Genomic DNA, 25261 nt, shown 5'->3' on the forward strand with positions numbered 1-25261 from the left:
CACAGCAGTTTGTTCTTTAAGCCAAGTTGGTGGACAAAGAAATCCCTCCAGAGCACAGAGGTGTTATGTGAGTTACTCCATTTAAACATCCACAGTATTTTGAATGACTCTGGATATTAGTGCCATATAACTGTTGGTATCACTCCCATGTCCCATGCCCTTTAGAGGTGCAAAGAAGCACCTGCTGAAGGATAACACACAGAAAAATATTAGTAGGACAGAGAACCTAACTCAACCATGGTCTACTCACTAACTTGAGAGGAAAACCAACCTAGTAGTGTTCTACTCGGTGAAGAAGCACAGTTCACAAAAGTATGCATAACAGCCATTAGGAAGAAAACCAAAAATCTTTAAAGTCCTACCAATTTCTGTCATGTCTCACAAATTAGGTCTGATAGATTACTGATTTAGCTAGAAGCAACTCTGAAAAATGCTTATCTATCAACCATGTGATACTATGCCTCTATTAAGGTCTTTAAAAATAGTAAATTTTAGTAGATTTTTATGGGATATGAACACAGAGTACTTTCTACAGCTAGTTCTTGATTTGTAAACCAGCAATTCCAGTAGGAACAAATGTATGCTTTGCCAAATATCCTGTAGTTGCTATGAAACCCAAAGATAACATATTGACTTCATTTTAGCTAACACAGTGTGTTTATGCCAAGGAAAATTAATCTCATAAATTATTAGTATTGATGGCTACTTCTAAAACTTGAAAAGGAATTTTGCTGATCTCACTCTTCCTTCTTAGTGATGCCAACTCCCTCCTGTCCACACCCACCAATCATTTCTATCACTCATATTTCTCTACAATCTTTTGTTCAATAATTATTTCATGACATTCTGTAATGAAAATATCATTGTTGAACTTCTCCAGTTTTTATAGTAGAAACTGAGCATTTCAGAATGCTCACTTGTAGGTTTAATGTTTTAAAGAACTTTTCTTCTCTCTCCCAACACCCTGTACATTTACTTACAAATTTAAGGTGGCTTTGCATTTCATATGTAAATGAGTACTTGAGTTTTGTGGTCTCAGCACATAATCTCACAGTATATGGCACTTAGTAGAAATTAGAGTATTACTTAGAATGTATAACTGACATTCTTAACAGTCTATCAAATGATGATTTTCAGCAATGTTTCATATCACAAGCTGGTTTTGTCACCTAATAAGATTTGAATTAGTATGTTTATATTGCTGGCTCACATTTCTAGTCAATCAACTACCAGAACTTCTGAAACAATTAGACATAATACAAGTCAGTACTGACCTTTGTAATTATGAGCAAGAAGCCCATAGGACGATTCTCCAGAGGGAATGAAACCTTTTCCTTCAGGACACAAATCAGCAAATTCAGCTAGGAGAGAGAGAAAACAAAAAATTATGTAGTTAAGAAAAAGTGACTCACGTATGTGTTACATATGTGTTTCAGGGTATTTAGAGAAATCTGAAGTGAGGCTTTGCCTTATTCATATCTACCAGGTGGTCATGCACACCTTTAGCTAAATGGGGGATGCTAATGCAGCCCTGACAGGCTGACTTTCCCCTGCTCTCAGTTTGCACAGCTAGCTTTGAAAAAACTACCTAGGGCACCCACAGCATCTCAGAGCTCCATGCAAACTAATTTCTCTTGCTCCTTGGCAGGAGAATGCAGTCCTTACTGGGTTTCATGGTGCACTGCAGTTATAACAATACCAGTAGCCAAATTATCTTAATTAAAGCTAGCATGGGCCTCTCTGAGCTATACTGCAAGCTGCAATCTAGACATACCCCAACTGAGATACAAGCCCCTGTCCACATTCTTCAGTCCTTGTACAGGAAAAAACCCTAATTGACTGCAACAGGAGAACATGGTGTGGATTACAGAGGGAAATTATTTAAAGTGTCTTGGAGACTATACAGGATCAAATAAACCTATCCAAGTGGAGAGGCTCTTTTTGTAATGCATTTAATTTCAGTTTCACTGATTCTGAAGTATATCTAAACCAGGAATTAAAACATGATGGTACATTTGTGTGAAAAGTAATCTCTAGTGTTTAATCTCAAAAAGTTTACACATGTTCCCTCTTCTGTGATTTTTTCCAGCTGGATTCTGAACTTCAGCCATCACTGTTTATGTTTCAAGAACTGTTTTCAATATTTGCAACAAATATCATATAGCTATGTTTCTCCAATTTAATATTTAGAGGTTAAACAATGGTCTGCAGACAACATGATTAACTGAATTGTTCAGTAAGTACCAAAACGTAAAACTAATGTCATATTATATATCAGTAACTTGCAGTGCTATAGAAACATTACAAAGAATAGCTGCAGACTCAAAAACACTGTAATGCTTACATATCTAGTATGGTACCACAGGATCCAGAAAAAGATTCTGTGAGAATCCATCTTGGTTTAAAATCAGTTGGAGATAATGCTATTCACTAACAGGCTGGTTTTATCCCCAGGGTAACTGCAGTGAAGCCAGTGGATTTACACCAGGTACAAATTATTCCTATTAACTTTTCCCATAGATAAGCCATGACTAAATACTACAGAATATGAGATTTAGTGGGCAAGCCTCATCTGAAAGCAAAGCACGCTACTGTTAACATAAATACAATACTTTAAAAGTTTGCAAAGGGAGAGAAAGCCTCCTCTTACCAGTCCCAACAACAGGGCATGGGAAGATTTCACAGTTATCACCCCAGCCAGCACCCAAGGTACAGCAGCATTCTTGTTTGGTTACATTGGACGTAAGCACGTTATCACAGAAATTAGCATCGTTCAGGTTGTAGTAACACTCCTTCTTTCCATCTTCATGTTGATCAGCCTCTACTGGTAATTCTAAGGTGAAAGGAAAACAAGCCATGTAAAATGACACGTGAAATGGATCAATTTTATGAGGAGAAACAGAAGAGCCACAGTACCTCAATTTTACCACAGTGAAGAGCAGCGTTATCAAACAGGGAAGAAAGTGGTTAAGTACAAATTTCGGGTTAACTTTTTTGTTCTTAGGAAGAATGATGGAAGTTGATAATCTTCCTTTGGCTTTTCCAGATTTGTTCCCCAACTTGGCCGCGACAGGATTCTTCACATTTGCACTTCTTTCATTTTAAGCAACCTGAAGTAACTTCTGTCACACTGAGCTATCTAACTGCCATGCGTAACTACTGACATAGTGCTTTTCATGTATGAATCTGAAAGGTCTTCACAGGTCAGCAAACACTGCAACCTCATTTTACAGATAAAGGAGCTAAGGCACAAACTGAAAATGCCTGATTTTCAAAAGAATCAAGGTTTTCAGACATTTTAAATTTCACTGGGAAAAAAAGCATGTTTCACACTTGAATACAAGGTCCCTTATGATTTTCACAATAGTAACTGACTGATTCCACCGTAAGCAGAAGAATGCAATGTAATGTCAAGTTAACTGACTGTGCTTTACTTTAAAATAGGCATCCAGCCAAGAAGTCACATTTTCTGCCTTTAGTAGTTGAGTGGGTCCTCTCATAATATTTATAAGGACTAGAGGCAAACTAGTCTCTCCCATAGATCCAATAAAAACCCCTATTAATAGTCAAAGACCCTTCCAAAGCAAGGCACTCCTGAAGTACACCAAGAAGTGAGTTTGAAAAGAAATATCTAGTTAAAACTTCTGTTTGCAGAGCTTCATCTATCCAACCTTGTACTTCCACAGAAATCCTCATCAAGAGCTCAGAAGTGCAAACTATCACATAAAATTGTTATTCACACTTATCCATATGAATAACCTTTCAAAGGGCCTTCACAAAGTGACTGAGTTCTAAAATTACAATTGCTCACATTTATTAATCAAACTCAAAACTTTGTTTAGGAACTTAAGATAGATAAGTCTTGAGATGACTACTTTATTTCCTTTTTATCTAGGGAAATTCTTTATGCTTAGCACTTAAAAAATATTTAAATCACAAAAACCTACTAAAAACTATTGCATGTTGGCTTATTTTCCATTGTTTGAAATTACACACATTTCTACTCAGGTTCTCACACACCATGCCAAGCATGAGACATTTCTCAAGTAACGCATGTACCCAGGCAGGACTCAAAACCTTATTTTATATCCAAGTTACAGTGCTTTACAAAATACTAGAAGATTATTAAGACCCAAAAACTTGTGGCATAAAAAACCACCCTAGTTTGTCCTGCAGTTCTTTTGGGTGGCCCACTTAGAAGTATTGGTATACCTTGGAGAGCCAAATTCCCTTGACCACCTCATGTCTGCCTCTGCCTCCTGCAAGTCAAGCTCAGCCTTTTAATGCTAGTTATAGGATAGATTTTCATCCAGTCCCATCCACTTAAAATAATGGCTGTGAGGTGGAAGCTTGAAGACGTGATTGTCTAACAAATGCTGAAGGAATTAAAGGAACTCCTGCTCTTGTTACCTCAAGCCTGGTATCCCTGCCCACCCACATTCCCCCAAGTAGATGGGGCAAGGCAACTTTACTAAGCACTCAAGTACTAGATCTGTTTTAAGAAAAGCAGGTTTAAAGATGTCAGTATGGATTGCCTGTTCTTGCACTTTGATAGTATGAATGTGTGTAATAAGTCTTCAGGCTTATAATTCCAAACAGACAATTGGATTTATTCCTTTTTTTCCTCAGAGAAGTGACTGTTTCTTTTCTGGGAGGTTGAGGGGCTGGCAGACACCCCCCATTCAAATTTAGTACAATGTTGCCACCTACAAGGCAAACTTTCCTTTGCTGTTTTGCCAATATAACTAAGTTGTTATATTAAGGGAAACACCCAGCTGAGTGATTATTTCAGCTTTGCTAGTGTAGCCTGTGGTCTCCCCTCATGAGATAATTCCAATTTTCCATAACGTGCTGAATTTCATAAAGTGTGGTGGTTTTGTGGTATCAGCTGCTATCCAACAGGAACCACGTTAAGACGATTGTGTCACAGAAATGCAACTGAACTAAATCTGTTATTCCAAGGTGAGAGAGCAGTACTTCAGCCACCAAATTATACATTTTCCTTGGCCATTTGTCATCTAACTGAATACAAGCCAAATCTTCAAAAGCAGAAAAAGCGTGGCAGTTTTCATGCTATTTACCAGAGAAAGAACACCAGAAGCTGCCCCAGGAGGAAGGGGAGACAGTCTCCTCATGTCATTGTTTATTCCCATTTTACATATAATGTGTTGGCTTCTCCTCCCATTATCTGTCCAGCAGCTTAAAAGTCTGTTGTTTACACAGCTGTGACTAAGGGTTAGTCAAGAAGGCGTCATGAATGTTTGGAAAGCAAATGAGACAAATCTTTCATTATTTTTTCTCAAACCAAGACCAGTCTGTGACTACAAGCTTATAATTGCTCTCTCATACATTATTAACCATTTAGTAAACAGTTTGTTTTTGAAAATGATTTCACTAGGTATGTTGACAAAATATGACAGAAAAATGGATACTTAATTTTCTGTACCATTATTGTTTCAGTTTTTTTTTTTGTTGTTAGAAAATATAAAATACCTTTCTACCTAAGGCATATTGGTAAAGGGACATAATTTTATCAGCTTGTTCTGTTAACTTATAAGAGATTCTGTATGTTAGCTGCTAGATTGAACTCTGAAATATTGAGTAGAAATAGATTTATACACATTAGTATAACCTTAATCCAACAATATGCTTCAGAAAGTTCGATGCAAAAATGTGCATTAGTACTATAGGGCTTAGTGCAATTAGAAAATAAGCATATGCTTAGATTTCAGCACACACTTAAATATTTGCCTCAACAGGCTATTAACAACCATCATCTGAAAAAAAACCAAAACACATTGAACTGATGGGATCTTAAATACTGCAACTATGTACCAATGCCTCTTATTCACAGGTGGAATCAGTCAGGTAGTTGCTAAAGTGGGAAATGCTCATTACAAGTTAATGAATTCTAAAGCCTCAGCCTGAGCCAACAGTTTGAGTAAGACACACATTCAGAACCTGATTTTAAAAACAACAGTAGAAATAGATTGGTATGTGCCTATAGTCAGGTTGTACTTGTTTAGATCTCTCAGTTGCCTCCACATGTGGCAAGCTAAAACACCTAATGTGATGCACATTTAAAAATTATATACCTAAGATTATGTTAAAATAGATGACTGAAATTCATATCATTGTTTACCTTAAAAAAACATGCTCATATTGCCCATATGGGCAAAAAAACACCCCACAAATATGAAGAGTTTCCTTCAAAGTCCTAGCATTTAGAAAGCCCTTAAAGTTTAAGAAATTTAGAACTTATACTCGGGCACTAAATTTCTAGCCTTGAGAAAGCTTTTGGAGGAGATTTATAAACTGTTACTTGGCAGCCTCAATTTTTTGTGCTGTTGGTTGTTTAGATGCAGGGCGGATTGATTTGGTTTTGATACAAATCAGTCTAGGAGGGGCTCATGTTCAGGCACCAAAACTGTGATTTTTAGCTGTAAATACTAGTAATTACTGTTAAATATCTTGCCATAAATAATGGGTCATATTTCATCAACCAGGAAAAAGCAATGTCTAAATTAGCTGTAGGTATTTAAGTGGGCCCTGGTACCTTAGTGGAGTTCTCTCACTGCATTTATTTTTATTGGCTGAGCTGTAACCCAAATGTGTGATCTTATTGACCTTTATCAATGTAAGCCAGATTACCACTAATACGCTTATGTTTACCTACACCCTTTTGTTTGTAATTCTCATTTTAGATCATACCTATTATAATCCTCAAATATATATTGTCCTTCACAGCTTCTGGATTCAATGCAATGGCGTGTATTATTAATATATAATAATATATTAGTAATTTAGATGCATACTAGAACATGCATTTTTTTCTTACTGAGAAATAATTAAAGCCACATTAACATAGACCATCAGTCAAACTGCACACAGCTTAGTTCTTACTAGGAATTAATCACAAATGGCTCTATATACCTTGTTAAAATGATAAATGAGATGACCTTAACCCAAACCAGGCATTTTTTTTTCTCTCTTAGGTTCAGAGACGTGTAAAAGCAAAGTTTTAGCTAATACAAAGGAAAGGTCTTTCCTCCTTTACCTTTTCTTCCTTCTGAAGCATTTGCTACATTTTGTGAATGGCAGGGCAGAGAGGAGGGGAATAAGACACCCAGACCTTGAAAAATTACTTTTTGTTTCTTTGATTGTTATTGGAATGCGACAATATGGGCTAGAATTCCTGACATATATGCTGAGATGATTGTTTCAGGACACAGCTATCAATAGACGAAGTGAAATCTAAATAGAAGGAAGTCTTGAGAGCCCTACTGGCACGTAAAGAAAAGTGTGAACACACAGCATTCCACAAAGCTAGCTGCCTTTAACCACATGCAAAAAAGTTCCCAAATTAAAATAGTATTTGAACAATCTTCACCTATTTGCAATTGATAGGAGGTAGCTGTTCTTTATGCACAAAAAGACAAAATGAGAAATAAGCAAAGCTGAGTACATCACACTGAACTACAGATATCTGCAACAGGATAATGCAGATTAAATTCTTCCTTTCTAAAAACAGGCCTGATAGAAGCTAATGCTGGCAGATGATGTCCACATGCACAGCAGGAGCTCTCAAAGTACCGTGCCTGACTTGAGCATGTGCTTGTCAAAGCCAGAGGATGTGTGGCTATTCCACTGCTCTTTGCAGGGACACAGCACGGTATTCCCATATGATCATGCTGCAACTGGTCTTGGGGGAGGCTGAAGTACTCATTGCTGGGCAAACCAACACAACTGTTATTTGCCCATCCTGCAGTAAGAGCACACAGGGCTTACGCCACTTAATAACGGGGAGGAAAAGACTGGGTTTGTTCCCTCTTCAGTTGACAGCTCCACAAGGGCCACCCATTGGTTCCCAGAACAAACCAGGAACAAGCAAAGTGGGCAAATGTACAAGAATGAAGTGTGTGTTGTCAGCTCCTGAAATGCCAAATCCAGAGTTACATGGGGTAGTGCCACCACTTGACTGATAAGAAAAAAAACAATAGCAAGGCTGCAGGATGTACAGGAAAACAGAATCCTTTTTAGGAAGAACTAACAATGGTACTTTCCTCCTTTTACTTTAGAAGACAAGACAGTAAATAGTAAGATCTCTGTTGCTAGTACTGCCACGTTTCCTTATTCCGGTTCAAGAACACATGGTGTAAAGTACATCTCACTGGGGCATGTCTTCTAGTCTCCAGTGTCAGATCTTCCTCCTTTATGACCTTATCAGAGAAGTGACAAAGGTGACGCACAGATTTTGTTAGGGCCTGGTGAAGGCTGGAGGAGAAGGAAGAACAGCTTCTTTCCAAACAGGTCATGATAAAGCTGTGTTTTCCAGTGACAAAAAAATGTAGTTAGTACTGACAGAAGAGTATTCATCTGTTGAAAGTACAATCAGTTGTACTGTTTTTTTCATCCTGTCCCTCCCCATAGTAATGTTTGGATAGGTCCTTGAACACTCTATGGACTTGACTTCTTCTTACATATGCTCAGATTCTTTGCTAATTTCTTTAACTTTAGTTTTGTTTTGACAAGTAGCTGCATTCTCCCAAGTATTACCTCCTCACAGTACCAAAACAAAGGTGACATTCACAGCTCCTGCAAATCTTGAAAATATAACTTAAGCATTCTTATTCCATAAATTCATGGAAGAACTTTAAATGCTGCTACTTCAGTTATCATCAGTAGGTATTTAAGTTAATCTGCTTCATGGTGTAAGAGTACCGCAGTATTTTTCCTTGCAAACAGGAATGGATGCAGTACCACCAGGCATCTTACTTTTTTCCGTTCCTCCTTCATATAACAAGCTCCTGTAAGCCTGAATCTTTCTCACTAGATTTTGCAAAGGTTTCAGTTTGTCCATCAGCTGTTAGCGGTATTTCGCAGGCAACTTCCTGAGTGCTGCTGAGTGCTACATTGACTGATCTAAATGCTTGTTGCAATTAGGTCACAGATATTTCAAGTCTGGTAGTCCCTGAGCGATAGGAGAAAACAGCCACGGCCTTGTAAGCTGTAGAGTCTGCACCCTGGCACTAGAGCCAGTTATTCTAAACCCTTCCGGAAGCTAGAGTAGCCTGCACTGTAAGAAAAGAATAAGGAAAATACCAAGATCTGCACTCTGGAAGGGAAAAAAAAGCTGTGCAAGTAAAGTAGTTTCTTTTCTGTCATTTTTTACAGTCTGTTGTTCGTTATTATGGGCTTGTTCCTTTCTCAAGGCTGGATCAGTGTAAACTTTAAAAGCAGAACTTCAGTTCTACTAATGTAGAACTTTAAGAGCTCTAAACTGATTTTTCATGAGTGTATTTCCAGTAGCATTTGCAACACTCAAAACACCTGATAAGAAAAGCACTCAAATCCAGTACAATGGACTACAAGGTAAAACAGGACAAAAGATAGAGTAAAAGGGCAAACGTACTCACAAAGACACCCAGAGAGAGGCAACGATTTATTGGCTTGGGTTTTTTTCCTTCCCAGCTCCCTCTTCTGAGGATTTACATTAGTATTGCATAATGTTAAGACAATACCGCTATACAAAAATTTTGGTTTTAATCATATACTCCCTTAAACATTGTCCAAGCATACTAGTGGATGTTTGAAAAATCTGAACAAAATATAGTCACTCAGATCATAGGCTTGATTCCACATCACATTCTTTGTTACAGTAGAGCAAACAAGAGATTGTTTACTCTTAACTGCTGTAACCTTTCATTATGACTCCCAAGTCTGTTCATGTACGTAAAGTTTAGAAGGCATTTCTGCTGTATTTTCACTCCTAATGATTCACCGATAGTCATCCAATGATGGAACATATTCCACCCTAGAAACGCCTCTTCTCATGCACACACTTCCAAGAAGATCAAGTTTTAAATTCTTCTATTGTAGTTAAAGCAACACTAGCATTTAAATCAACTTTACCTTTCCATTGGCTACCTATGCAGTGGAAATCATGACAAGCATACAAACACCCACTGGCACTTTACCTGGTGAGGTACGGAAGCGACACTGTCCGGTCATTGGATCATACTCCTGGTTTTCATCAGAGCACAGGCACAGGAAAGAGCCATCAACATTTTCACAGAGAGCTTCACCACATACTCCACTCAGCATTTCACATTCATTCACATCTGGGGAACAAAAATCCAAAATATAAATCAATTCAGACACGTTACTGACAGTTTGTTCTTTCATGTGCTGTATCTGTGCCAATATCGTCTGCCAGATTCAAGATGTGATCTCTGAGGTATTAGTGAGTTCCTAATCTTGCCCAAGTGGATTAATAAATAAGTAGTCGGTCCTCTGATATAAAGGCCCCTGAAAGCCACAGTACAGCTTGTAGACTATTGATGGTGCTTAGCTGCTGCATGTAGACCAGAATACTGGCTTTAATTTTTTTCCCCTCTCATTTTTAAGCACTTGCTTTTCCTCATGCCTTTTCCTTGTAATTCAAGATTCAGACTAATTTTCTTGACTTTATTATCAAATTTCCACTGAACTCAAGGAGCAAAATAAGCAGATTTCAGTACAATTCAGACTGCACTATGAAAAAAGAATTCCCTTTTTTCCTGAAAATTCAATTTTCTATGTGAACTTCCAGAAAACAGTGAATTCCCCAACCCCACTGCCACCATTTGCCTCTTGTATGTCCTCACAGGCTGCTCTGGAACCCACAAGGGTTATGCCCAGGTCACTCAGGGAACCCCTCCTGAACACTGCAAATTTCCTCTCCCTGAAAAACCCACATATTTTTAGCTTGGGTTTTATATACCTGTTAACAAGACTACCCTGAAATGTTTGGTCTTTGATGGAATGGAGAGCGTCTGTTGTTTAAACAACAACTACCCCATGCAGCCAGAATCACTTAACTTTAATCTCTTTTCTGTTGCTAAAGTTGACATTTGAAAATCTGCTTTGTCTACCGATGACAGAATCAGAAAATGATAATTTGTGTACCACAATTCAGAAATTTCTACAACTGAGTGTGGTTTGAAGTGTAACTTCTGAGGCAATTTTTTTATTCCTTTTGTCTCTTATCCAGCAAGAATGAAAACCTAGTCATACGACTGAGTATTGACTTTTTTGTATTTTCATACAGATATGCATTTTAGTTTATGGTTTGCTCAGTACTTTTTAAAATGTACTTAGATTTTTCTCCATCTTTTTCCTTCATTCCTGTCATATAGAATAAATCTTTGGGGAACCTTGCCTGGCCAAGAACTAAAGAGACTTACCTTTACCTGAAGTTGTTTTAATAGATAACTGGCATAAAAATTATAAGAGTATTTGATATTATATAATGTATACAAGAAAAAAAGCCACAAGACATTATTTTATGGTGCAGAATCACTTCACTGGAAAGTCAAAATTAATTTTAGTTACACATCAGCTTTTCCTTCCTTTTTTTTTTTTTCCCTTTTTCATTTGTTTTCATCTGTGAAAAGTCACTGTATGCAAAAATACACATCTGTATGTTGGAAACCAAGTGCCAAACAGCATAAAGAATTTTGTAATAAAACTATGTAATATATTAGAAAACACATACAAACACGCCTGTAAAAATTCTAACTCCTCCTCTTTGTTCGTTTTGTTTAGGTCTCTGTTCCTGGTTGTGTTTCTGGCTTCATTTCATCCTGGTCTGGCTTGAAGAAATTCCTTAATGAACACATTTCCTTGATCTGGTACTAATTTTATATTAGAAACTTGTGCTGCCTCAGATGGTTCTCAGGCCCAACCATCACAATTAACAACAGATCTGGAAACCTGTTACTCGCAAGAGCAATGTGCAGTATTTACACATGTACCAAACCCCCCCACCTTTTCAGGGTTATAGGTGTCTTTCCTAGAGCTTGAAGCCAATGTTAAAATCTGTTCAAATATGATGTGCCTAGGGAGGTGTGCCATCTAATTCAGACTGGCTGTGCCACATGCCAGACGTTATTTCCTGTAGGGGGTAGTACAGAGTTCTGGTTATGCAGCTAAGAGACTAAACAGATGTCGCATTTAAACAGACTAAAGTACTAAATTCATTCTATTAAGTTTTATATTTGTGAATGGTCCTGACATACAAATGGTGGCGTTTCCTTTTTTTTTTAATTTTTTTTTTTTTTTAAAGAAAAAATGAGCGGCTGTTATTTTCCATTCAATCCTAATGACAGGTTCTCCTTAAACAGATACACAGTTAAGTTTCTGTCTGGCACATATTTCAGTAAGTAAAGCATAGCTCAACCTTATTTTATTAGTAAGTGGTAAACTCTAATAAAAATTATGGAAAACAAAAATACTCTTGTGAAGACGTGCATCTTGCTCATTTGTTGCTTTTTGCTCACTAGAACCTTGTAGGAATAACTACGTGCACCTAAGAACTTACCAGTGCACCCTTGCCCATCCTGTGTGTCCTGATAGCCTTGGTAACAGAGGCAGCGGTAGGAGCCGTCCATATTTTCACAGAACCCGTGACTGCCACATATTGTGCCATTTGCACATTCATCCACATCTGCAAGGAAAAACCTTAACATCAGAGAGGCTGTGTGAGTCAAAGGCAGACATTCACGAAGAGTGCAAAAAACCACCAGATGGGCCATTTTTGCAAACAGATGCAGCGAGGTCCCTCTATGCATGGGGAAGGAAAACACAAAGGACAAGACACAAACATTTTATGTAAGCACCTGTACAATTTAAGAAATTATTTCCCCGTTAACTTCACAGGAGATGTCTTTTGTCAGACAACACTTTTGTTTAACTGTCTCCCAGCTGTTTCACCAAACCTGCCAATCATGGCATGATGCTGCATACCACAGAGTAAGAGAGTTTAAATATGACCATCTATCTGACAGACTTACAGATTCTGCCAGTGTAGCATTATACAGTCAACAACACGTGTGAAACTGAACCCACTGTGCTTACAAGAAGAGTTCAAGGGTACGGTTCCATTTGTTGTGCAGGAGTCCTGCAGAGCTCTCATTCTGGCTTTCAGCACAGCAGAGAATTTCACGGTGTACATGAAAGCATTAAATATCTGTGGACTGAACCTTCTGGCTTTATCCTGTAAGTTTACACACATGACTAATCTTACTCATGTAGGCAAAGGAATCACAACGCCTGCATGCTCTCTGTACTGGCCCTTTCATTTGTAGTTCCCCTTTGCGGTTTGCTGGCCTTACAAGCAAGAATCACTTGCACAAGTAAGTTTGTTCTTTGACTCAGCTGCCCATCAAACTACAGTAGCTGAGCTGACTGTGGCACTACGTGGTTTGTTTTTGTGTTACAAGTGCTAGGAATGTATATTTTATCTTCCCTCAAAGTAAGACTTAAATCCAAGGCCTTGACCACCTACGGTCATTAAAGATGCTGTGGTGTGTTTTCCACGAGAAAGAACATTAACTGAAACTGGGAACCTGCCAGGGTACTAGGATTAGTACCTTCTGCTTTCTAAATTCCTCTGCAGTTTGAGGTAGAGAAATTATTGCTACATTTCTTTTCTAGAAAGCATCATGACTGTTAAGTAAGGTTGCTATCAACTTGGAATTACCTTCTGCACAGGACCTCAGGGAAATTAAATTTTAAATAGTGAGTAATTCACTTTTGATTTATCTGGGTACTAGCTATTATTGTTAATTTTGCACATTAGATTAGACTTTCCTGTGGTGGAGCCTACCATCATTCTACCTCCAGTGAAGCCCTTAGGCACTCACTGAACTAAAGAGCTGGTGGGATTAAATCCTGCATTGCCACAGAGAGAGGGCTTCTTCGGACAGGTGAGCAGCACTGCTGCTTGGTGTCTTTCTGAAAGAGAGTAAGGCTCTGTAGAGAGAGTAATCCTGTCTACTCCTCCAGCTCTTCACAGCTGTGTCAGATAAAGACCTAGAAAAGTCAGCAAAGATGCACCTCCTTCTTCCTCCTGACAGTGCTCACCAATCAAGGACATCTTTACTTTTAAATCGTGTATTATGACCAGCTGAAAGGGAATTTTTGGTCTTTGAACTATGTGGTTACAGCTCCCAAGTTATCCACATTTGAGCAGCATGTCATTACCATCCACACAGGTTACCCGTTTTGCTCCCCAACTGCTCAAATTCATCTACCATGCTTTTACATGGTTGGGGGGTCCTGAAAAATCAGCTTTTCCTAGGTGCTGTAGTTGGGTTTGAACAGGTTTAGAATCACATATAGACTTTTAAGGCCAGAGGAGTCTACCAACAACTCTTAAATATGTTAAAAAAACCGTCTCTGGCAATTTCTGTACCAATGGAGTAAACATCTTCTAACATCTTTTCCAGAAAGATATTTAACTTTACTTTAGGATGTTTAAATGATGAAAAACTCACCTCTTCGCTTACTAAACTGATCACTGGTTAAAAATTTTCAGCTAAAATACAAAAATTCATGCAAAAAATGTATGGACTACATATACGTATATACATCTCCAAGATTTAAGTGTAACCGATAAGTATAAAAGACGTACTTGCAGATAGAACTAGCAAAATCGTTTTAGTTTGTTCATTTTGTCAAAAAATGTTTTAATAGTGTCTATATTTTGATTTCTGGAAGAAAAAATATTGAAGGAATTTATCTTAGAAAATTGGGGTTTTTTTTTGTATTTGGCAAAGAATACAGTAGCTAGGATGCTTATTCTCAAGGAACACAAATATCAAAAGCTGAGTGGTTTCAGCATACTGAACTTACTGAAATCTACCACAAACCCTCCTGGAGCAGAATTAATTCAGCATCAAGAGTAAGCAACATATCTGCATTAAAAATACTGTCAAAGGTAAAAGGCCAAGTATTACTTTTGACATCCTTTCCTTTTCCAGTCATCATAATGACAGAATTACAAAAAGATGCATATGGAATTATTGGGAGGAAGAAGATACAAATTGCTTATGGTTACTCTTCTGGTCCCCCCCTCTTGCTGCTGTGCATTATATGTGCATAACATATTTTAATATTTAGTCTTGTGATCATCAGAGCTTCATGTATCTGGTCAAGAAAAATCTAAATACTCTTACCTTTTATTCAGAAAACCCTGTTAATTAATAGAATTCAAAACGAGTACACAATGGTGGATTAACAGCCAGGAATTTAAGCCAACAGACAATAATGCAGTGCTCGTATTTTCAGTGGCTAGCTATAGTTTAACAACAACAGTTCCTGAGACACAAGACAGTTACTCATTTAAAAGCCTAAGCGGAAAAAAACTACAACTGGAGATTTTAGAACCACCTAAATTACAGTATTTCTCTTAGCTAACTAAATGTTAAAGGGATAGGGGAACACATCACGCAGCTGGTTCTACAAAGGTAAACTAAGGTCCATTGACTAAAAAGCTGCAGAAACAAAACCTGTGATTGCATCAAGTCTCCTCATTTAGTATATAACGTAGCCACAGAAGACAGTTTTTGAAATGTACACAGTCTGAACACAACTGGATCTTTCAGTATATGGGAAATTACAGAGAAGGTCTAAGCACCAAATATTTTTTCTTGTCTAGACAGATCACTCAAAGGACTCCTGTTTTACAGCCGGAAACGGCATTTGTTTCTTTAATCAACTTGTAAAACATAAGGCTTGTAATTGGCAAATCTCTTGTTATATGGAGACAAAGAAAGGGGAAAAACTAAATATGAAACTAATATAACCTACGGCTGTACAGTGACTAAAGCAGTCCTCTGTAATTACAACCTGTTTCAGAACTGATGACTCAGTGCTGCCTGCTTTAATCAAAACTCCTTTGATCTAACGCCATCAGGAACTAAAGAATGGCAAAACGTGGGTGCACTCGAGTGCGCTCCTGTTCAGCTCAACACTGTGTTCCTGTTTTCTGCCAACCTGAATGAGCTGAAGGCATACTCGACCTCGATGTGATATTTAAAGCTCACTGACATCTACTTACATGGCAAAGTGTCTGGAAGAGGAACTGTTTCCTAGGACAGTTCGGTACAGTGCTTAGGGGAACAGAGCTCTGATTCTGAGACTTCCAGGGCTGCCCGTTACACCATACATAAAGATCACTGTCATGAGAAAATCAGAAAAATGAATATTTGAATAAAGACTTTGGCCATGTAGAGGCAATAATGCTGGATGGTTATTCCACCATTGTGATGATGTAGGTAAGAGATTTTTCTTTCTCCCTTTGTGCTCTTACTTCTTTATCTAGCATCCAGGTAGGAAGCAGTTGATCCCCTAAAACATCGCTATCAAATGTGAGAAGCTGGTGAAGTCTGATTACTCACCGTAAAACGAGAAGGTAGCTCACAGGGGCACATTCTGGAGATGCATACCTGAATCTATGTTTGGCTGAAGCCTGAGCTTTCTAACTTCAGTATTTAACCATAGATTTTGTGAAGTTGCCTACTGTGCAAAATTTACTCCATGTAACAGATAATACCGTGCCCCAAAAGAAGATTTATCACACCCTTTTCCTAAAGCTGCCATGTCTTTTCTATATATAGGCAGAATTATGGCTGTGATGTGCAGTTTCAGCAAATATCTATCTTTTTAAAATGTCTTCATTAGCAGAGATAACACACTGTTCACAGCTCTGCTCTTTGTTTCCACAATTTTCAGATTTCTTAGGTATGCAGTCATCTGAAACAATGGGCAGCGTAGCATCTTTGTGCACAAATTTGTAAATTATTCTTTGATCACAGGATGACCTGTGGATGCTCCATTCAAGCATCCAAAAGACTCAGATGGTTAGGTTATTCAGTGGACAAGGCAAAAAGAACAGGTACAAGACAGTACATGATGGGAAAGGAGGAAGCAGATGTCAGAGAACTCTGGTGGCATGTGTAAGGTTTTTTTGGAGCGCCTGCTGAGGCAGAGCAGAGAGTGGGGAAAAGTGAGGGTGCCACTGAGAGACATACAGGATGGGACACAGAAACAGAAGAGGCACTTGGGGCAGAGTACAAATTCAAGCAGAGGACCTCTAACTTGAGTTTGTGCCAACACAGCTGACTAGCAGCCAAATGGGTAAAGCACTGCCTTTACCATAACCCCAGGGAGCTTGACAAGGAACTAGGGAGAGCTCCAGAGCCTCCTGCTCAGAGAGCCTGCTGCAGCCAAACTGCTGAGCCTGGGGCCAGGCAGCAGTGGAATGCCACCACTACAACAGTTTGAATACACCTTGGAAGAAGACAGTCTCCACAGCTCTTCAATTTACTTCGGTCAATGGCCATAAAAACTCCATACTAGAACTGAACCACATGGGGTTTTTAAATGTTTTATGTTGCTGTTGTTTCTGACTTTTCAAAAAAACAAGTCAAACTCATGCAAAACCAGATTGGAGATATGGAAAATTCTGCTCCCGTGGTACTGAGAGGCTTCTGAATCCAGCAAAATTTCCTCAGGTTCTTTCTCTGATGGTATAAACAGTTCTTCTCACTCACTTAACTAGAATTAAATTCACAGAGGCACCTAGTGTAAAGAACAGTAGCTCCTGTGGCTAGAAGCCACATCCTTTCTCAGAATCTGGAACGTCACACGTTCCTTTTGCTTCTGATCCTTTTGTTTCATCTTGCCTTTTAACATAAAGCTGACACCACTACTAATATTAACACTGACGCTATCAGTGCTCACTTCAATGGAGTTTTTTCAACTCTAGAATTGTTTTTATTAAAATGACAGAATGGAGAAACTAATTGTGGTAAAAAGGAGTGCTGTTGCTTCAGAAGACTAGAAGTACCTTTACTTCGCCAAGTTATTAAAATACTTTTCCAAGTGCTGAATATAAAGTCTGATCTGTATTCCATACACACCACCAATTACTTCTGAAGCACACTCAACTGGTTTTGTACTTGTTGTTTTATTCTTCATTAAAGAGTTCCAAAACCACTCACTATCCTGGAAATAAGATCTGAATTCATCTTTTTCTATTTAGTAAAAGTTTGGCTTTTTTGTTCTAATGGAGATTAACTTTGTACTACTTAGTTATATGCAATGACTACCCTTCCTTAGGAACTGTGTCACTTTGTTAACTGTCAGAGATCCAGACAGAGGGGCTCACTGTTTTGGGTACATCTCCTAAAGTTAGATGCCACTGATTTTTCAAGTTGTGTTTCTGTTCAGTTCTGCCTTTTTTAATTTCTGAGAGTTTGATTTCACAAGGTTAATAAATGCTATAACTTTGGTCTGGAATAAAGTGTTTGGTTTCTATTAAGAGCAGGCTGCATTCTTTTCTGACCACCTTTTTTTTTTTTTCCCCCAGCTATGCTCAACAGTGAGACAAAACACCTGCTACTACTTTTCTTGCAGAGAAATTGAAGATATTTAACCATATCCTTCCTAAACACTCCGTGAAACGTATACATGCTGCCAAAAGAGCCCATGAACACGCTTAGGAATTATCCCCGTTACTTGAAATCACAAATACTGCCTTGTCCACCAATCACTGGAGTTAGTCAGATTTGCTCTCTCTAGCTATCTTGACCAGGCTTTTGTCTTGGTAGTAAGAGAATGTTTCTTTCAACTTATGCCATGATTATGAAATAAAGTAAATGTTTAGAGAGGAAAAAAGCACCAAAAATACTACAGGATTTTTTTTTAGTTATCAATTATAATTAAAACACAAATACTGTTATAGATGTCATGTTGTATCTAAATATACAGCACTTATTCCCTTACATCAGCATAACAGTATTCTTGCCAGTACTGTATTTAATTTCATTATATATTACTAACTATTAGGTTATATGCCAGCTGAAATAATAATGCTGTGATGCTGTTTTTTCCTCTGGTAAAACCAGGGGGAGTAGATATGACAGTCAGACAGAAGTTTCAGTACACCTCCTCCACTGAAGGAAGAACCTTTTCACTATCCCCAAGTGAACTATGAGACAAGCTGGCCCATGAAATCACATACAGATTTACTGGTCTATAATATGGGATAGAGAACAGCTTGCTTACTTCCTTGCTTGAGATCCACTACTGATAGGTTTTAACACCAAGCAATCACCTGCTTAATGCTTCTCCTCCACATGCATTCTGCTGAACTACTACCATATATATTTTTCTCCTTCTGAACTTTTCCCACAAGGCTTCTTGTCTTGAACAGTCCTCTCATCCACAGGAACAGCCATTTTTCATCCAGTTAGGTGAATATCTTTTAATTGGTAGACTAACTACACAAAGCCATGTGCCATCTTGGTATCACTGAGCACAAATCTATTTTAAATTCAGTGCGGAAAAGCGGCATCATTAGCAAGTGTGTGCATTCCATTAGCAACAGGGGATATTCTTACAATACAGCCAAGTAAAAACTCTAGTTACACCTAAATTCTGGGGTCCAGATGGATGTTTCTCACCACTGTTATTAATGAAACAGCTCTTACAACTTTATATGAAAAATACCTGTATAAGCATGCTTGCATACACTTGAGACGAGTAAGCTTGATGTAGCACTATAAAGATGTAATTACTGCTATTTACTCTAACTCTGCCATTTCAAAATGCCTAAGGTTCTATCATAGATAGCATTTTACTACCATTTCTTGCTGGAGTTACTTCTGTATAGATGCCTCTTCTGCATTTTTTTTTTTTTAAAAAAAAAAAGCCTTGACAAGTGAGGTCTTATAGCACTAAGAACATTCAGGCAGCTCAGGCTTGCTGTTACTGCACTTAAGAAGCTTTAATTTAAATACTTGCAAATATTTATGGCAGAAAGGTCTTACCCACTGAAATTCATCAGATGCCTGCGTTACAAATTCATTTTACGTGCATTTCATAAATAAATTTATTCTTTCCACCCTTGCTATAAAATAGAAGTAATTTCCAATCTATGAATAGACTTTCACTTTATTATAGATGTCCACTGGTTTTGTATGTCTTAACATAAGACTATCATTCCCTCCTTTGCCATAGCTAGGTTAGTATTGTTTTTTCACTCATTTCTTTCAATCAGAAAAATACAATCCAATGTTAAATTAGCAACATTATTACAAATCAAGAAAAGTAAAACACAGCCTGTAACAAACATTAACTCCTTTTGTTGCCCGTTTTGTACTTTTCCTGTGATTCAGAGAACAACATAGCACATGGTGTGTTCAACAGAAAAAGAAGAAAGATCCCTTAGATGGCAGATTGCAGAGTTAATAGCGGTTTTGGGGTATTTGGCCCAAACTGACTACTTTTCTCACCCAACTAATAACATCAATCAATGGGAAGGCATTACTGTAACTTGTCCTACCTTCACATGTTCGGCCGTTAGCAGACACAGAAAAGCCCCGCTCACATATGCACTGGTAGGAACCATCCGTGTTTAAACACTCCCCATGAGGAGAACAGAGGTCAGATCGTTCACATTCATTGATATCTGAAAACAAAGAGACATTAGCTTTGCAAATCATCATACTCTTAGTATTAATCATATTAGTCTTAGACACTTTTATGACTCATAGAATAGTAGCTTTTATTTCCACCAGCTATGTCAAGAAAAAAAAAAATTCCACTTTTATTTTCCATTTTTAAATTTTTCCAATTTCCTTTCTATTTTTTTAATAACTTTTATTTCCACCAGCTATGTCAAGAGCTAAGTAAATGGGGCTCCTTCTTCAGAACAACCAAACCTTTTTGGATCATTCTTAAACTCTGTGTAAGCATCAGTATGTTCTGCTACATCACACTCTCATTGTATCACTCTGCAACAATGATGAGCAAACGAGAGTGATATGTGACCTATCAGTATAAGCTCCACAGCAGCCAAGATTTCTTCTGTGATCAGGGAATTCTGAAACAGCTCCACCACACTGTTTTTTGATTGTTGCATGCTGGTCAACTTGTGTATCTGTCTTCATGTGTTACCAGCAGGTCTAGAGTTGCGTTTTTCCAGCAAGCTGATTTTATGTAATGTAAAGCCAAATGCTTTTTTGCTGATTGGGAGTGGGAACAGTCCCAACAGGTGGCTATATGAGTGTCTGTTGTCATTGCCTTTTTTTTTTTTTTAATTTAGAAAGCATTTTTCAAATATTGCCCTTCAAACTTGTGAATCTGAAAAATAAGCATTTCTTTCTGATTGATGTCTCAACAATGAAATCTGCCATCAGAACTTAAGGGCTGCATGCATTCATTATCGAGGTACTGCTTTCACATGAATTACCTTTCGAATTGTAATTACACTTTTGTATCTTGCTTTACAAAGCCTTTTAAGAGGCTTTCAGTACCATGCTGTGATCAAACACAAATTCACAAACAAAACTTACACGTGTGGCTCATTCATCCATCATCACATACTACAATTCCCTATTCCTAACTGTGTCTTTAGTTGCTTCAATTCTGGCCATTGTTACAACCATACAAAATGCATCAAAGTAGACAGTAATTTGGATAGACTAGTGAAATTATGGTTTCAATACTATCATTTCCAAGATCCACGACACACATTACAGAATTTTCTTTAGATACAGACTGATTCTGTCCCATGTGTAAACCTTCTAGGCCAGTGTCCTGAAGTCAGGGCACACACATGGAAAGAACAGGGGCAGCATGGAGAAGGGTAGTATGAGGTGCACAGGGAACAGTCGGTGTGCTATGCTTCACACAACACCTACATGTAGAAAGTTTTCTCTGAATTTATATTAAGTAAACCCAAATCAATGATAGACTTCCCGAAGTGCTCCGAAGTCAGGTGAAGTGGGAAGTCAGCAATGAGGACAGTATGGTCCCTTCTCAGGAACCACACTGTTCTTAAGACTAAGCTGATAGTTTCTTAAAACAGCCAGACAAACACTGGAAACCAAACCAGCTGATTATGCAAGGTAGAATGATGTATTAAAAGACAGAAAGACAAGATTAATAGTGTTAGGGAAACAGAGCAGAGTTCATCTGAACAGGCAAACTGCACACTTACTAATGGTTTGGAATCTTTTCAACTTTGCTCCTTACCAAAACGCATGCTCCTAACTTCTAGTCTAGTTCAGATTCCACTTACAGACACTGCATTCTGTGATAAATTTGCCAGTTTAATTCAATAGCTCTCTAATACCACGGTTCTCACCTCATAAAAACAGATGGCAAAAGGAAGTTCTGAGACATGCCTGGGAGATATGCCAATATGGAGTTGGGATCATTCAGAACTAAAACCTAGAAAGAATTTTTCTGCGTTTGGCAATGCTGACTCAGCCACAGATAATGCATATTCTTCCTCCCCATCCATCCTCCATGAAGCACTGCAAGTGTTTTAGAGGTGAGAGAGGTTTATCTAATGGGACTTGATGCTAACTAGACCACTCTTCCTGTTATATTACTGATCCGGAAGCATAGAAGGTTTTGTTAAAACAAATGTTCCCAGGATTTGGGGAAATGCAGCACTTTATCTCTGGTAGTTTTAATATAAGTTCTCCCTCAAGTTATGAAGGCTGAAATTTCAGCCTCCTGAAATAATTTCTCAGCATGTGTTTACAGCAAGCAATATAAAATGAGAAGAGTAAGAAAGTACTACAAATGATAAATAAGTTTCTTTTCCCTGACTTGATCTGTTATTATCACAAGTTATGCTTACAAACTTGCACATTTGTCATAATGACCCAGGTGTTTTTTTATAGCTGTTTCATACCTTGACATCCCCTATTTGCTATCTGCTGGAAACCTTCTGGACAAGTGCATTTGTAAGACCCATCAGTATTGATGCATTTTCCTCTAAGGCAAATATCACTGTCTTGAAGGCATTCATCAACATCTGAAATAAAAACATAAAGGAACTATTATATGATAAAAGTTTGATCGATTTTTACAATAGTGACAATTTGATACCAACATAGCAACTCTAAGCTACAATGCCCTTCAATAATGGTGCGTGTGCGTAGCAATCGAGTTTACCACGCTTCAGGACGCCCTTAATTTCCCTTTCATCACAAACTTCTTGTATCTCTAGACAGCTTCAAAATTTGAGCTTTTATGTAATTTATTCCTAGCAATTACGTCTAATGTGCCATCTGCATCTCTCATGGAAGCTATTGCAACAGATCTTTATACCACTCTACTCTGCTGTAACAGTGACCATGGCATTACTGTAACATAGTTAGAAATCCAAGCAGCTGTACGTTTACAAGACAGACACAAAAAACCTGCCTATTAATGCAAATCTGTGGTTTGCAATACACATCTTTGGACATGTTTAGACCATTACACTCAGCTCCCTGAGCCAAAAGTAATCTGACTCAGATGTCCCCCAGAATTTGGGCAAGCCCAAGCATAGCTGGTGTATCATACCAGACAAGACACGCCCGTAGAAACGACTCACAAAACAATCACGTGGACAGCAGCCTTGCAGCACAGGGACCACGCTGTACATACAGCTGTGCTAATGGTTACTTTTTCGTGCAGCACATGGGATGCAATGCAGCCATTTCTCCAGCTTAGCAGCTTGGTCATGAAGTTGAATAGCTGCTTTTGGATGGAGCTGCATCCAAGCCCTAAATCCAGCTCCAGAGTCAGGGCACATGAGGTCTAGCTCCCAGCAACCTACACGCCACAGAGTCTACATGCCTGTAGACTCTGCCTTAGAGTCTTGACATCCATGGGGTGAACATGCTGACAGACACGTCAATGGACAAGTTTCAGGATACAAGCTAGATACAAAGGAATCAAATATTTCAAGAACAGGACATTGGCATTTTCTCTACCTAAAGTCTTTCCTTCCCATTGTCTTTCAAAGGGTTTAAAAGCTGCCCAATGGAGAAAATAGAGCACAGCTCCTGTGGGTACAGGATTAACTCAGCAAGTGCCTGCATTCCAGTGATATTATACAGTTTTATTTCATTACAGCTAAAGATCACAAGGTATTTGGTAACTGTGCCCCTAAGTTTTAAAAGCAAACAGAAAATGAGAGAGTCAAATTAAAGAAGCATCTCATAAGCAGCTTTCCCCTGCCATCACAGTGCCCTAGCTCGTAACTCAGTCTACTGCACTGATAACGCAGCCAGTTTCCTTTGAAAAATAGTTATCAAAGACTTTTCCCCTGCTTTTGATTATTCTGATTTCTTAAGCATGGATTTTAGCTGATAAGAATTTTAACTTTTTCCTGCATTGCAGGAATGAATAACAATGTAATTTAAAAAAGAGGATATGACCTTGTTCCTACACTAATCTCTGGAAAGCTCACATTATATCAGAGTGCAGCTACTCTTGGGATTTAATCTATTTGATAAAAATAAGAAATAGGGATAGCTTTCTTACATAAATTAATATTAGTGCAGATAAAACTGCACTTAATGATAACAAAGTTGTGACCTTGTGATAACCATGTTTTGTAATAACTTTCAACCAAGAAATATATCGTGGTTTATTTAAAACAGCTAGTAATTTTGATTAGGACCAAGAGAAAAAAATTAACAATTCCCTTGCGCTGAGTTAATGCCAAAGCTCACAATAAGAAAGCATCTTTGGCCAAATTCAGTCAAAATGAATTATTTTCTACATAAGCCTCCATTCCTCTGAAGTAATTCTCCACAGGTCCTCTGATTGCTGCACAAGCATCTCCAGAAAAGTCAGACACATTAACTCATATTTGAGATGTTCAGTGCTTCTTATGAGCCTTCACACATCTATGTCTAGAACAGCAGTAAGAGGTTGTGTCTTCCATGGCATCAGCAGCTACAGAAAGCACAGCAGAGACTGGAAAGCTTTTATGTGCTAATACCACACGTACAGTGAGACCTTAACTGAGAGCTTTTCCCCTGCCTCTTGGGTGAGATAAGGAAGCAACTGAGGTAGTTTTTTCTGGAGCTTGCTAGTAAGTAATCTCACATGCTCAAGGTGTCTTCTATAACAATCATGAGTAGCACAGTAAATGTACCATCTCAGGTAGTATAGCCAACAATGGAGAAGAGGGAGTAGTTTTGAAATAATTTATTAGGAAAAAAAATCTGTTTGCCCATTATTGGATGATTAAATTGTCCTACTTGAGAGATAAGAGAATGTTTCTATTGTCTGTAACACAGCATTTTCCTACATTTACTGTACATCTTTTACCTCTTATTTTTGTTTTTACAAGCTTGGTATGTAGAATGCCTTCTGAGACAATGAAAGCTGTGAGCTCCAGCAGATCCCCCTGGAGCTCTTCTCACACTACAAATTTTCTCCTGCCAGTGCACATGAGAAATTGTGGTAGCTGGCTATGGATTCTGAAAACCAGCTGGAGAAAAAGCTTTAATTTAGCAGGCCCTCATGTGAATAGCGTATGCTGGCAGAAGCTTTTGTAATACAGAACCTCTGTGTCAGAATTTGAGCAACAAGGTTTGGAAAGACTTAATCGTTTTTGGTAATAACGTCAACCGCT

At 38.2% G+C, this 25261-nt stretch overlaps 1 protein-coding gene across 1 annotated transcript in view; it reads right to left on the bottom strand.

Annotated features, from left to right (window-relative positions):
* Window positions 1-25261, bottom strand: part of LTBP1 (latent transforming growth factor beta binding protein 1) — a gene marked incomplete at its 5' end in the record, with an annotated part of 90573 nt that overhangs the window by 23024 nt on the left and 42288 nt on the right. Inside the window, 6 exons of the mRNA XM_008948940.1 lie at window positions 1275-1361; window positions 2651-2833; window positions 9978-10121; window positions 12362-12487; window positions 20174-20299; window positions 22538-22660. Coding sequence (XP_008947188.1) covers window positions 1275-1361; window positions 2651-2833; window positions 9978-10121; window positions 12362-12487; window positions 20174-20299; window positions 22538-22660 — 789 coding nt within the window. The remainder of the gene's footprint in view (window positions 1-1274; window positions 1362-2650; window positions 2834-9977; window positions 10122-12361; window positions 12488-20173; window positions 20300-22537; window positions 22661-25261) is intronic.

This window comes from Merops nubicus, unplaced genomic scaffold (assembly GCF_000691845.1).
Source record: "Merops nubicus isolate BGI_N331 unplaced genomic scaffold, ASM69184v1 scaffold1510, whole genome shotgun sequence".
In the NCBI taxonomy this organism is placed as follows: Eukaryota; Metazoa; Chordata; class Aves; order Coraciiformes; family Meropidae; genus Merops; species Merops nubicus.